Source organism: Lycium barbarum, chromosome 6 (assembly GCF_019175385.1).
Source record: "Lycium barbarum isolate Lr01 chromosome 6, ASM1917538v2, whole genome shotgun sequence".
NCBI classification, from domain to species: domain Eukaryota; kingdom Viridiplantae; phylum Streptophyta; class Magnoliopsida; order Solanales; family Solanaceae; genus Lycium; species Lycium barbarum.
The window spans coordinates 128,729,748-128,745,409 of record NC_083342.1 but is presented as its reverse complement, the minus strand read 5'-3'; the positions used below and the strand labels follow the sequence as shown (position 1 = coordinate 128,745,409).

At 32.5% G+C, this 15,662-nt stretch overlaps 1 protein-coding gene across 1 annotated transcript; it reads left to right on the top strand.

The window, feature by feature from the left end:
- Positions 1 to 1,124: 1,124 nt before the first annotated feature.
- Positions 1,125 to 7,409, top strand: LOC132598843 (uncharacterized). The gene is made up of 6 exons (XM_060311960.1): positions 1,125 to 1,563; positions 2,109 to 2,204; positions 3,350 to 3,390; positions 3,495 to 3,612; positions 4,588 to 4,668; positions 6,603 to 7,409. Exons 1-6 carry the CDS (start codon positions 1,381 to 1,383, stop codon positions 6,657 to 6,659), a joined length of 576 nt encoding a protein of 191 aa, XP_060167943.1. The 5' UTR covers positions 1,125 to 1,380; the 3' UTR covers positions 6,660 to 7,409.
- The last annotated feature ends 8,253 nt before the right edge of the window (positions 7,410 to 15,662 follow it).

The window sequence follows — 15,662 nt, the reverse complement described above, 5'->3', positions numbered from 1 at the left end:
ATTATATGTATTACTTTAGTATTACTACTATATAGAAGAGCCGGTTTATAGAGGCAAGATCGTCGTCCGTGTTCGGTCCCACTTTTTTATTTAAGGGCAAAAAAATCCTTTGTGGTCCCACCCACTTTTTTATTTAAGGGCAAAAAAATGACGTTTTATACTTTATATTACCAACTCTTCTAAAAAGTAGATAGAAATACTTTATTATATTTCTATTTTTCTACTATATAGAAGCATTGGTTTACCCATGCTTCGTCGTCAGTCACTCTTAAAAAAAAAAAAGTGAACCCCACACTAAAAACACCAAACAATATTAAAAAAAGAAAAGAAAAAAAGGTCGAACCCCACCCTCTCCAAACTCATGCAAAAAAAAGTGGACCCCATCCTCTCCAAACTCATGAAAAAAAAGTGGACCCCATATTTTAAAAAAAAGGCAACGTAAAAAAAAATAATGAATAAGGTAAATTAGTCAAATTATAATTCTAATTCACGTTTCCTTAAAAAACTATACAAAAGACAACATGACAAGTAAAATGAGCTAAATCGAGAATATTTACCAAAAATTAAAAAAATAGCATTTCTTCGTTTAAATAGAAAATCAATTTATACTTTGTTTCATTTTAAACATATAAAATTAATTTAATAATTTGAATTAGAATTATCCAAATCAAAATTTGATAAAAAATAATAAGTATTTTACACCTTTAAATTAATCGAATTAAAATTGAAAATATCAACTGATGCTTAAATATTGCTATTATTTTAGCTCAAAAAGAGGAAAATAGTTTTCTTTTAAAGAAGTCTTCTCTTTTAAAAAGTATTAATAAATTTTCGTAGCAAACACGAATATAATAAAGTTTTATATACGGATCATAAACTACAATGTTATATTAATCGTATTTTGAACATAATATATATATATATATATATTATCACTAGCAAAACACAACTACATATATATAAATACACTATAATCCGAAGTGTTGGGCCCGTGCGCATAGACCCTCTAGTATTTTAGATATTTATGAGTGACCACCTGTAATTGCGGTGACTAATCATAATTTTTGTCCATCTAATTAAAGGCGGACTTAAAATTTACATTTAATCTATTCAAAATTTAGAATGTGTCGATTTCTTCATGTCGACAATATTTTGCTCTTACCATAACATTCTTGCCAGTTGTTCTAATCTCACTCAAGGCCAACTCAGACTGCAGTTCCCTTTCGTGACAGACACGTGTCAGTCACCAACGAAATATCTTGACAAGCTCGTGAAGAACCCCGAAAGCAGAAGATTCTAAACTACCTGAAATTTTCATCCCCGAAAAACTAATTAGCTGAGAAAAACTTGCAGTTTTAAAGTTGGAGTAACTGAAAGAAAATGGAGGGAGAGGGGGAAGGAGCAGCGAGAGAGCGATCAACTTCACCAACTAGAGCCCGACCCGGATGCGACCCGTTCCTGGTGACTTGTAGAGTGTTCGGCTTTGTTACTGCCTTGGCTGCTATTCTCTGCGTTGCTGTTAATGTTTACTCTGCCGTGAGATCATTTATGCATGGTTATGACGTAAGCCCCCCTTACTGCCCCATGTATTTCTGCTAATAAAATAATGTCTGTCCTGTGGGCAGGTTGAATTTATGGTGTTCCTATTTTTTTCTCGTAAACATAAAAACGCCACAATTTGTGAAAACTATCAAAACTTGTCCAACTCTTATACAGGGATTCTCCTAAGGCGCCATAAATTGCATACCTCCATGTTCTTTTTATAGATCAATGCTTGGAATTACATGCTATGACAAGCTTTCAAATACACATAATTTTAACTAGTCCAAAATATCAACAATAGTAGTAACTAGGTATTCTTTAATCGAGCGTGCTATCTTTTTTTTTTTTTTTGCAAAATTTAAAATGATGGGTCTTTTTAACAAAATATAAACTCATGGGTCAAATTTTACATTTTAAAACATTTGAAATCATGATTTGAAATTGAAGTTGAAGTTTTGTGCAAATTTCATAAAAAGACATTGATTTCAAATCAAAACTTGAAATTGGAGTCCCAAATCCTATGGCCAAACGCCTACTTATTGTGGTTTTGATGGAATTTTTTCTAGGTATTTGATGGAATTTTCCGCTGTTATGCCGTTTTGATTGCAATTGTTGTGGTCGTTGCGGAGACCGAGTGGAGCTTTTTCATAAAGTTCTGGAAGGTTCGTTGTGAAGTCTTAGTTTTTCTTATGATATTTGTTGGCGTTATGATCAATTGGACATGTGTTTGAAATGATGCGCTGTAATTGGAACAGATCAAACTTTAATGCTGCTACTAGTATGTGTTTTGCATTTGGTTCATGCTTATTCACATAATGATGCAAGGGATGGTAATGTAAATGTAGATTGTTAACATAATAACACAAAACAACCGAGTGACCAAAACCACAACTACATAATAGTGAAAAGTCGTCATCATATAGTAATAGTAGGGAGTCAACCAATCATGAGGATGCCACACGAAAATGCAATTGGCAATACCACTGCTTACCAAAGATTAGATTGTTAATATGCCCTATCAAAAAAAAGTTAGATTGATAATATGTTCTTGGGGTAATGTTGAGTTTATGATTTGACTGGGATTTATTAAGCAAGAGTGTTAGTTGCAGTTTATCTAACACAAAGAATTGATAGCTCAGAATTGTAAACCCCATGCATTACTTAGAGATTATGAAGTTTAAGGATGAACCAAGTTTGGCCTTTTGGGCTATAAATGTTGGAATGCCATACTATCATTCATTTAGATAGATATTCGAGCAATATTTTATATCTAGGTTAAACATGGCATAAAATATAAGGATCACTAGGATGTACTAACAATGTCATAAATATATTTGGTTGACCCGTAATTAGCAGTTAGTAGATGCAATGGTTTGTTTGCTGCAGCAAAAGAGGTGTTTTCCCCCACTATTAATTTCTGTCCTTTTAATGCTCAAACTCGTTCTCAGCCTTATCGTTCACAGTTAAGCATCCAGTCACTTGTATTATGCCATTTTTGTCTTCTTCTCTACTCTTTTCATTATCAGTCAACATTAACCTTTATAGTCTCGTATTCAAGTTAATAAATCCAGGTATAGCTTAATTATTTTAATGTTCCAGCAGTTTTGCTTCTCATAGCACAAGTGAAAAGGTTCCATTTGTTCTTTGGCGCTAAACTTTAAGAACATCCTTCTATGTGGTATACAGTGACTTTATTATGATTATTTTAGTAACATGCTTTCTAGTAGCTTGCACATTTTGACCCGATAACTTTGACTAGAATAAAAGCCCAATAGTACTGATGTCAACTTTCAATGACTTTGTGTAGGTGTTGGAGTTTTTAGCTGGAAGGGGCATGCTACAGATCTTGTAAGCAAGACTTTTGCCCTGCTGAGCTTGTTGAAATCAGACTTTAACATAATTGTTGGTTTTTAAGGTGGAACTTACTTTCTCCTCTTTCTGGTTTGTTCTAGCGTTGGAGTGATGACCAGAGCTTATCCTGAAGTATATGGGCAAAGGAATGACCTCATTCTTTTCCAGAACATAGCTAGCTACTTTCTTATTGCCTGTGGAGCAGTTAACATTATATCAGTAAGTTTAGGAAACCATCAGGTTGCTACATGGCAATCTCTTGTCTTTCAGGTCCTATACTGTTCTAGCTTGTAGTTGATATGACACAATCCCTAAGAAGTATGATGCGTGGCCTTGCTTCTCTTGATCGGTTAGTCCCCACCCACCTCACCCATTGGCATAAATATATATATATATATATATATATATATATATATATATATATATATATATATATATATATATATATATATATATAACAGATTGCATTTAGCTTTCAGACAGGAGAATTCCTTACAAGAATGCGAGCAGTGCGCACCGGTCAATTAGGATATCGGAAACTATGTTAACTAATATTCTGCTAGATGGTCTTAAACTTGTTTGCATGACCATGTAAATCTTAAGTGTGTTTACAGAATTGTAAAGGAGTTGATGTTTAGTTGGAAGAGCGGGAGAAGGAGGAGCAGACGCAGGGCATAGAACGTGGATCCACTCGTGTTTATGTGGGTGGTACGGAGAGAGAAATAAGAGAGCTTTTGAGGGGGTAGAGTCGAGCTTTTCTAAATTAAGGAGTAGCCTCCGGTCCCTTATTTTCTTTTGGTGAACCCATAGAATCCCAAGTTGCATAGGAGATTGGGTGGAGTTTGGAGAGAATCATTTATTTTTGTAGATTCTTTACCTTTTGGTATACCCCTTGTATACGGCCAGCTTTTGGGCCATGTTTATGAATGAAAATATGTTTACCTGATTAAAACAAAAAATCTTAAGTGTGTTTACTTGGTCTCCATGATATATAGTGTGCTGTTAAAGATTACAGCATGTTGTCTTAATGTCTACATTCTGTGGCGTTTATTTTAACTTCAATTAGCTCGTATTAAAGTGAGGGCTTACTTCTGGCTGCATGCCTGCTATTACAGTCCATCTTGTTGAGTCCTTTTTGGGTACTATATGATGCAATAACCTTCATTTTCTTTTTTCTTGTTATGTTTCTATTAGGGATTGTTGTGCTTTGGATTTATCAAACGTGCGCGCCAGGTGAAAGAAGTCTCCAGGGAGCAAGCGATTCAGGATCAGCAGGTAATCCATGATGTCATGTAACTCTTGTCTGTTTGGAAGCAAACCTTGAGCTGAACACCAGGGGAAAGTTATATATGTGATGCTTTTCCAAGCCTTGCATTGGTCTCACTCTCTAAATTTCTTCTTGGTTTTGTCTTACTCTTGTCCTCTGGTTTTCTGCTGCTGCCACTCTCTCCAAACAGTATCTATCATCCAACCTTCCAAAATATTCGTAAAACCCTAACTGCATTCTTTGCATCACCTACTTTAGATAAAAACAAACAAATTGCAATGCAGAACTAGTACAATGAAACTGCTCTCCTTTAGAGACAATATGAAAAGAGAAAAGTTGGACGGAGAGCCAGATTAGTGATGAACCTTCTTCATGTCCATATCTATATTAAACTTATGACTGGATGAAAGTAGATTTACCTGGTACCCGTTGCTGGTGGGAGGTGGCAGGTATCACGTGGATTTAGTCGAAGTGCGTGCAAGCTGGCCACAGACACCACCATTATAAAAAAAGTGGATTTATTTTAGACTATAAGGTTTTATGTTGTAAAAAATCAAAAATGGTATATACTTATAGCCAATCTTGCAAATATCGATTGGTGTGATATTACTACAAACTATAACCGGGCCACAGCTCTGCCATTGAGTTTCAATTCAAAAGCAATAGCTTGCAAGAGTGCCTCTCAATAATTAGTAGAAGACCCAGCAAGGCCTAGCTCAAATGACAAAAATTCAAGGACTTCAAAAACTCAAATTTATTCACATTAAAGAGTTAGGCTTTGTTTTTTTTTTTTACTGTTGCCCATATGTGTGTATCTCATTCTTTGGTGGCTGCCGGTTGTCATTGTAAGTCTCGTTTTTCCAGAAAAAAATAAATAAATAGCATAGCATGTGGGTAGTTAGACAGATATTGCATTTAGTTGGAATCAGAGGCAGCATATTTGTGCAACAAGAGGGGAGGTTGTTGGATTCTGGGACTCCTGGAAAACCTTTTAGGTAAGTGATATTGCAAATAAAGTGGTTGTAGAAATCTGTCTAATCACATTCTGGTTCAGCGAGTATGTGATCATGTTCAATTTTTTATTGAGTCTGGTGTCCAAACTAGGTGATAGTGTTGCACATTACATTATAATTGGAATCAGAAGCAACATTTTGTGCAAGAGTGGACATTTGGATCCAGGGATTGCTGGAAAACCTTTTTGGTCAGTGATATTGAAGATAGAAGGTTTTCACTTTTCAGAAATCTGCCTAATTACATTCCGGTTTAGCCAGTTGGTGATAATGTTCCTTTTAAAAATAAAATAAAATTGACGGTGGTGTCCAAGCTAAGTGAAATTGTTGTATTGGGGATTCGGACTTGGGATCTCCAGGTTGTTGCTCCTACAGGGCTACAACCTCAACCACTTAGTTGGACTAGGTGATAGTGTACTCTTAGACTTTTCAGTTGAATAAATAATGATAATATTAAAAAGGACATCTAATATAGCATGTATTCCCAACTATCCCAAGGGACTAAGGGAGTAATCGTTCTTCTTTGCTTTATCTATTCCCACTCAGTTTATAGCTTAATTACACTGAGTAAAGTTGTTTTCCAGAGTCTATAATGTTACATGAGAATTATTATGCTTTTGGTTTTGCTTCTCATTTTTTTAAATAATGATAATAAACTCCTATTGCCTGGCTTCCATATTCGGGGATACCAAGCCTTGAAACTGTTCAGTCAACAAAGAAATCTCTTTCCCCCCATCCCCATTCACAACTCTTAACTGCATCATTAGAGTTTGAATTGCACAGTTGTTTCTTTTTCGGTAAGTAAATTACTGAGGTAAAGAATTGCACAATTGTTTCTTAACCTGCTCCTATTACCATCGTGGATGAGATTGGCTCATCTGTTTATCTCCTACTCACTATTCCTGAAAACATATTAATAATTATAATTCCAGGAATCGGAGCGTCGTAGAGAAGAGCTTGAAGCACTGTTGATACAAGAGAGGGCTTGAGAACATTTTCAAATTTCTCATATGTAAAAATAAAAATGTCTTTTGAAGACATACTATAAGATTTTAAAATAAATACATGAACTGCTACAAAGTCAGTTGACTCTATTCTGATACTTCTGAAATTGATTAGTGATGACTGGCATGCATATTACGTAGAACCCAAAGAAACACTTTAAGAAACTGCCAATATATCATTTATATAATTCCCAAAGAATGGTGTTATACCTACATTGTTAATTGTGGTCGAATGTTGGCCCGTCAAGAACACACATGTTCAGAAGATGAAGGTAGCAGAGATAAGGATGCTCAGATGCATGGATGTGCAGACATACTTGGAGAGACAAAATTAAGAACAAGGTTATATAGAACAACAATGTGAGAGTAACAGCTTCGTGGCGAACAAGACAAGGGAAGTGATGTTGAGGTGGTTCGCGCATGTGAAGCGGAGATGCATTTGAGGCACCAGAAAAGAAGTATGACAGTTTGGCTATAGCAGGTTTTAAGAGAGGTAGAGATAAGCCAAGAAAGAATTAGGGGAGGTGATTAGATAGGATATGACACATCTTCAGAAGGACATGATCCTGGATAGGAAGGTCTGTAGGTTGAGGGTTTGGCAGCTATGTTGTGTACTACTTTGTACTACTTTTACAAGAGAGAGGCAAGTAGCTCGTCTCCTCTTCTCATCTTCTCCTTATTTATATTGTAGTCTTACCTAATAGTAACATAGTATCTTATTCTTTGCTTTGTTTATATTGCTATTTTGCTGTCGTTATTTTAATTTCTGTCCTGCTTTAATTATATATATATATATATATATATATATATATATATTAGCAGATGGTCCATTGAAAACAGTCTCTCTACAACAAAAGTAGAGATGAAAATAGTCTCTCTGTAAAAAAAGTAGAGATGAAAACAGTCTCTCTGCAAAAAAGGTAGAGATAATGTTTGCATACATTCTATGCTTCCTAAACTTCATTTGTGAAATTACACTGAGTATTTATTGTTATTGTTGTTGATCTATCCGGAAAGCAGTACAAAAGTACTTTATGTTCAAACCATACTGCTTTTTCATTGTTATGCCATCATAATTCAGGATAATTAGCATAAGCTATGATTAAATTCTCACTTTAACATATCAAACTATATTATAAACGGGATGTAGGCGTCTTTGCTTAGGTTTGTTAGAAAATAAAATAGAACAATGTCTAGATGTTCCCACCAAGAGCTATACTGCCTATTCTAGTCACTCCAAGTTTTCTTATATATGAATATTAAAAAGTTAGCCTTCGAATTTAATTAGTTTAGTTTCAAGTTTTAGTCTATTTTATTATTAGCATTTATTTTATATTTTCTCTAATTTTTTTATCACCTAAACATTGTTAGTCTTGTATAATTTAAAGAAAAATAATTTCTTTATGTACGGGTGAGTAATAAATTTTAAAACATTTTGTTGTATAATTAGTACTTTATATATATAAATATATATGCATAAGAATTTATCTTTTATCTTTTCATAGTGAGTTTAGATTTTTCTATTTCATAATTCTTCCTTATTTAAAATCTAAAAGGAAGGATACCAAAATAAAATACGCCCGCAACATTATCGAAGTTTAAATTATACACCTAATTTTGCCGTATACATATTACTATATATTTTGTAAAAAATGATCTCTTGACACTAAATGACGCCACATTGCATAGAGAGTAGTGATTATTCTCTTTAAGAGAGGACAAATCACACACAAAATTACAACATTTTGTTCATTAACTACTTTTTTTCATACTTTTCTTTACTTTTTTCACTTCTTTATTCTTCTCCTTTTTTTTTTCTTTCTATTTTTTCTCTTCCTTCCTTTTCATCTTCGCCCGCCGATCATTCTTCTCTAACCTTTGCATTGATTTTTGTCTTTCCCTTTTCCATTATTTTACGTCCTCTTTACTTTTTATTTTTTTATTGTTGCTTTTTTCTTTACTTACTTTCCACCCTTTTTCCACAAAAAGAATAAAATAAAAGTGAATATTATTTTTTCTTTCTATTGTGATTTATACTACTTTTTTTATATAGTTTATGAGCATGTAAATTTTATTTCAAAGAACTTGAAATATTTTTATCCGAATTGACATAAAAAATTAAGAGGTTTGACTTTCATATTTCGAATCATATTATAAAAGTGGAACCAAAGGAACATTATTTTTTGTGTATCACTTTCGAAAATAAAAATAAACTATCAAATTCTAAATATAATTTTCATGAACCTCCGTATAAAAACAATTCTCTTAAACTTAAATCTAAAATTAACCGAACAAAATCGAACAAAGAACGTACTTCTATTTATCATCTACGCGACTGAACATTGCACCCAAATGCTTTAGCTTAGAAAAAATAGATTTAGCAACCTCTTTGACATATAACAATGTATAAGCATATGCTGCCCCAAATTTGGTGCCATTTTATTTCTTCTTTAAACTCTTACCTCATTTGCAACCGAATATTCTCATCTCTAATCAAATAAACATAAAACAAATAGATCATAAAAAAGGAATGGAAATAAAAGGAAATTTGTAAAAAAATGAAATGGAAAATAAGAAAAAATCAATTAAACATACACATTGGATGTAAAATGAAAATAACCAAATATTGGATGATATCTAACAAAAGTGACCAAGCGTTAGGTAAAGAACATGTCTGCCTTGTTCTAAGGCCATATATTCAACCTTGCACCATTTTTTACACCAAATGTTATTTTGGTGTAAAAAGTGGTGTTTTGGAGCTCCAACCTTACACCATTTCTTACACCATTTTGGTGTGTGAATCAGTGGCGGAGCCACATAGAGCTGAGAGTGTTCATCCGAACCCCCTCGGCGGAAAAAACTACAATTTTTACAAGGTTAAAATTATTTTTTATGTATATATAATAGATGTTGAACCCCCTTAGGCTTTTTCGTATGTTTACCTTTTTATATTTTGAACTCCCTCGGCGGAAATCCTGGCTCCGCCACTGGTGTGAATAGTGTTGCACCAAATTCATCCATACCATTACTATTCATCAATATTTTTATTTTTATTTTTTATTATATAACACTTTTAATTTAAAATATTATAAAATTTAATTTTTTCATATAGATCCCTAATACACCTAAATATTTTTTATGTAATATCTTTATAAAATTAATTTTACATCTTAATTTTGGAGTGTAATTTTTATAAATTAATTTTGTATATATTATTTTTATATAAAATTGTAAGTTAATTTTATTATAAGTTATAATTGTATAAAAAATAACCATCACAAAAACGAAAAGTGCAAATATAAAATATAATATGTTGTTAATAAATAACACAATGTTCAATAACATAATAATTTAGAATTAAAAATACATTAAAATTAAAACACAATGTTCAATAACATAATACATTAAAATTATAACACAATGTTCAATACATTAAATAACATTATATTAAATGTATAACGTATAATATCCATTAATATGTATAACGTATAATATTTTCTTACAATTTATATTATTTAAAAATTTATGGTATAAAATAATTTTTTATTAAATGGTTATATAACAAAGGAATATGAATTACATGGGATGAATATGTAAAAAAGAAAAAAAAAAGATTTGTTTTATGAAATAAAAAAATAAAATTTAAATAAAAGAAAATACTATAATATAAAAGAGAGAGAAGAATGTAAAAGGAATATTCTTTTTTGGTGTAAAAAATAGTGTAATGGGTTGGAGTTAATTTTTACTATTTTGGTGTAAAAATGGTGCAAAGGTTAGAGATATTATGGATTTGCCATTTTTCACTTGTGACCAAATGAAAATTTATGATAAGGTGTCATAATTTATAAGTAACATATTGTTTGGGGGTTATGAACTTGAAAAGACAAGGGAGTAATAGAGATTATTAAGAATAGAAGTTATGGAGATGAAAATGTGTGAATTAAAGGATAAGTTTAATGCATATTATTGAAATAGAAATTATGAAAATAAATGTGTGTGAGTTATCTAGATGACTTTTTGAAATAAAATAATGAGAAAAAAGGCAAAGAAAGGAGAAAAAAAAGATAAATAGGATTTTTGGCCAAAGAGAGGTGTCACATCACTGTTGTTTTGTCTAGCTTTATTATAATGTATACATATATAGATATAGATTTGTCCTAAAAGATTGTCACATTTTTATATTAAAAAATAAATTAATTTTATAAGATGATTTCAGATCACACATTGAAAAAATCTTTTTTTTCCCCTTAAAATTCGTATAAAGTGAAACTAGCACAATTTTTTGGGACAGAGGGAGTAATAGTTTGTACCGGTACTTCCTTCCAATAATATTTTAGATATTTATGAGTGACCACTAAACGTGGCAGCCGGTTCCAACCGGAACCGGACCGTTAACCGGTTAGGGAACCGACTGGTTCCGGTTAAAAAACCGGAACTGCTTAACCGGTTCCGGTTTACTGGTTTTAAACTCCAAACCGGAACCGGTCCGGTTTGGAGTGCTTAAAATCTTTTTTTGTTTTTGTTTTTTGTATTATATATATATATATATATATATATATATATATATATATATATATATATATATATATATATATATATATATATATATTATAGTATTTATTTGTATATTGTAGGTATATTTACATATGTTATACAACTTTATAATTAAAGTTTAAATATTTACTGACTAACAACCTAACAGCAAGTCAGCAATACAGAATAGTGCTTTTCGTATACATATATATGTATAACTTACATATATGTATAACTTAATATATACTATATATACATATTATATATACTTATATATATGTACTATATACTATATATACTTACTTATATACTATATATACTTATATACTTATATATGTTAAAGTATACTATATAACTTAATATACTTATAAGTATATTCTTAGTATATTTTAGGTATATTCCTAACTTAATAAAAGTAAAAATATGAACACAAGTAAATAGAACAAAGCTGAATGAGCCATATATTTTATTCATTCTTGGATAACATTTATTTGCAAGTTGTATTTTTTTTTAACTTTCAAATAATACATGAGTTATACAAAAATAGTAGAATAATAAAATCACCAATTTTGAACCATTTCGTTAATTTCCCCCACATCATATTCGGTCATGGAAATATCTTCAAAGTCTTCCATTTGGTCCGGTCCACTAGCTATCAAATCTTCAATTTCTTCCTCTTCGCCTTGCTCCGCTTCTGAGAGTTGGTTGTGTCACTCCGATCTAATCCAATCTCGAATGCACACTAGTACTTGCAAGCTAAAGCCGGATAATGAATGCCTATGGTCTCCAATTTGCTGTCTTCCTTGGCTAAATGCGCTCTCCGAAGTCACGGTTGATACTTGAACCGTAAGGATATCTCGAGCCATTCTTGAAAGTACCGGATAGCTTGCCTTGTACTTCTTCCACCATGCTAAGACGTCCAACTCATCCAGTTCCTTGATATTCACATTTGGCTGCATCAAATAAAAGTTATATTCATCAAAGTTTGCAGTAGAAGAAGAAGTTGGCTGTGAATGTAAAACTTTTAAACCCGACAAGCCCTTTTTGCTACTCTGAGAAGTAGTAGGGCGTGGAGCAACGGGTGTAGCACGTTCTTCCAAACTAGAATAATGAGTAAAAACTTTTCTAAACTCATCATCAATAGCGAGATCGGCTTCAGCTAAAGATGGTTGAACTCCCTCTTCAATTTCTAAAAATGTATAAATTTGACTAACCAAATTTTTAGTATAAGACACTTTTAAACAAAGATTTAAAAGGGAACCCAATATAAATAAAGTTGGGATGGGAAAAAAATACTTCTTAAATTTGATTATCATTTCAAAAATAGTCACTTGATAATCGGGTTTATATTTATACTCTTGTAAAACTCTAGCTATTTCCGCTAAGTAGGCTAAAATTCCGGTTACCGTGGGATAGAATTGTCTAAAAAAAGCAAGAGTTGCATTATAAAAAATTTCTAAGAGTTCAATACATTCTTTAACATCTTCCCAATGCCTAAAAGTTAATCAATCTTCACTATCAGTATTATATTTGTTGTGAACTTGTTGTATGGGAATCCTATACTCATATGCTTGTTGTAGCATAATGTAAGTGTAGTTCCACCTAGTCTCAATTTCTACTTGAATTTTCCTAGGTCTAAGGTTATTTTCCACACAAGCATTCTTAAAATCTCTAATTCTTCCCCTATTAGCATTACAAAAAAGAAACGCAACAGCATTTCTAACTTTTTGAACAGAATCATCAAAATGCACAAGACCATCTTTAACAATTAAATTTAAAATGTGACAACTACATCTTACATGAAAAATATTTCTTAGAGGAGGGTTTATTTCTCTTTTTAAAAGACCAATTGCCTTTGTATTATTAGAAGCATTATCTAAAGCAATACAAAGTGTTTTTCTATAAATGTTAAAAAATCTCATTATAGTAGACATTGAATCGGCTAAAAATTTTTCATCGTGACGATCTTTTCCTTCGTCATATAAAAAAGCTATAATTCTTTTTTGCATAACCCAGTTGTCATCAACCCAATGACATGTAATAGCAAAAAAATCTAAATGACTAATACTAAGACCCAAATCAGCGGTAAGACAAACATTACAATTTAAAGAATTAAATACATGACGCAAATAAAATTTATATTTTTTAAACAAATCTATAACATCGGCTCTACAAGTACTTCTAGGAATACCCTCAAATAACGGGTTATAACAACGTTGAATGTAAGTAACAAACCCCAAACCCGAGGGAAAGGAAAATGGTAAACAATCATAAGCTGCCATTTTAGCTATTTCTACGCGTTCTTTTTTCTTGTCATACTTAAAATTTCTACCGGTTCGTGGGTCTATCGTCATTTGAATCCCCCCACATTTGAACCCGTTTGTTCTCCCTAAATATCCATATGTTTGGTTCTCATATGACCATTTAGTGTACCCGTTCCACCATCCTTACCAGTTCCTTGCTTAAAACTAAATACTTGTCCACATAGGGTACACGTAGCTGTTTGGTTTTCCCTATTCTTAGTCATAAATTTCCAAACTTTAGCTGTTGGCTTACGAGTTCTAGGCGGTTTGTCTTGTGTATGTGATTGTGCAGGACATGTATCTCGTATGGGATTTTCGGGGGGTTGTGTTTCATCATCATTGTTGACACCTAATTTTGACTCGACGTGCTTAAAATTAACGTTTTGGAGGGCCCTGATTCGTTAAAGAGCACGAAATACATTTTTTACATTTTTTACACTTTTTCAACAATTTATTGATGATTAACATTATTTTAGGAATTTTCTCAATTTATTGTCATTTTTTCAAGAATCATTATTTTGCACATGTACAGCGTAATATTACCACTTTTGTGCAATTAATAATTGTTTCTTAATTTTATATCAATACATTTCTATATCATAGACATTAATATTTATATTTTATACTTGCGTTATTATTTATACATGTATTAATTAACTATATTTTAATATAATCTGACAGTGCAGAGAAAATCAGAGTAATTAATTTTTAAACGCAGAGTAAAATTTGATCAAGTCAAGATCTCATCACTTCTTTTTTTTTTTTTTTTTAAAAAGAGTTAATTGAGATGATGGATTGGTGACAAAGGGGTATGACTTCATTATTTTTTGGCATAAAAAGGAGTGTTTGTTTATATTATAAGAAAAAGGGGGTTAATTTAATGATGGGATCCAACACCTAAAACACATACACATACTTAATTTTCAGATTGGGCCTCTCTCTCTTCCAACAAAATCAAACCCTAAACACTTTATTTTCCCTCTCATTTTTTTTCCACAGCCGCCGCCGCCTCTCCGCCGGAGCTCCGAGCTCCGGCGACGCGCCAAACCACCCCCTTCGCTCCCGCCTTCATCTTCCTCACCACACCTCCACCAAACAGCCACGAACCAGCCCACACCACCCCACTTCGTCCTCCCCCTCCCGCTGCTCCGGCGAGGAGCTCCATCTCCGGTGAACCGGAGCAGCCAACAACAGCTCCCACTCCGCTCCCCCGCCTCACTGCCTCTCTCGCCACATCACCACGACACCTCCCCATTTCCTCAAAACAATGCTGAGTTCCAAGACCTTGATATTCAAGAAGCAAAAAAGAAAGACAAAAAAATGGAAAGAATAAGAGATCAAAGAAAATTTCTGTTTCCACAAAACAAGAAACAGTTGCCAAACAATACCAAATAGCACCACAAGAACAACAAGAAGAAGAAGGAGATGGGAGTTTTAGCTTAAAAGCCTCAGTACAATCAGATAACCATGGAGTACAACCACTTGGGAATTTTTATATCAACCCATCATCTCATAATTCAAGAAACACTGGTTTAGGTTTTTATATCTTTTGTAATCATGAACCCTTTTGGAAGAATCTTGTATTAGAGAATTGTAAAGGTGAGTTCTTTTTTAAAGGTTCTCGGAAGTCTACTTTTGTTAGTGCTAATAAGCCTTTGTTTTCAGTTTTGAGTTGTGGTTTTAAAGTTAGAGACTTATTCTGATTACTTGTTTCAGAGTTGGTTATGTGCTAATCTTGAAATGAAACCTGAATGGTTAGAAAGGGATAATATAGTAAGGAGGAAAGGGATTTCTGTTGATGAGTTTGTATTGAATTTCGAGGAACCGAATAAGCCGGTTTTGTTAGAAGGGTGTTTGGAGATTAATCGGCCGATGAAGAAATTTCCGTCGATTTCCAAGGCCTTTCATGTATAAAGACGGATTTTTATTTTAAGTTTATTCATTATTTTTTTAATTCATCCGATAATTATTTACTCTCTTACTAACATTTTTTATTAAGTCTCATGCAGGTATCTGAAGTTATTTTTTGAAGATGACACTCAAAAGAATTTCAAATAGCTTCTTAAATTCTTTGTTTATATATATTTTTTTTACATTCTTACATTATGCAAGCATAAAATATAGTGAAACTTTACTTTTTAGGGTGTAGGCT

Excerpts from the sequence above, each read along its gene's own strand:
- LOC132598843 (XM_060311960.1), top strand. The coding sequence starts at position 1,381 with ATGGAGGGAGAGGGGGAAGGAGCAGCGAGAGAGCGATCAACTTCACCA. Across the intron at positions 1,564-2,108 it reads CATTTATGCATGGTTATGAC|GTATTTGATGGAATTTTCCG; the intron begins GTAAGCCCCCCT and ends AATTTTTTCTAG. Across the intron at positions 3,391-3,494 it reads AGGGGCATGCTACAGATCTT|CGTTGGAGTGATGACCAGAG; the intron begins GTAAGCAAGACT and ends GGTTTGTTCTAG.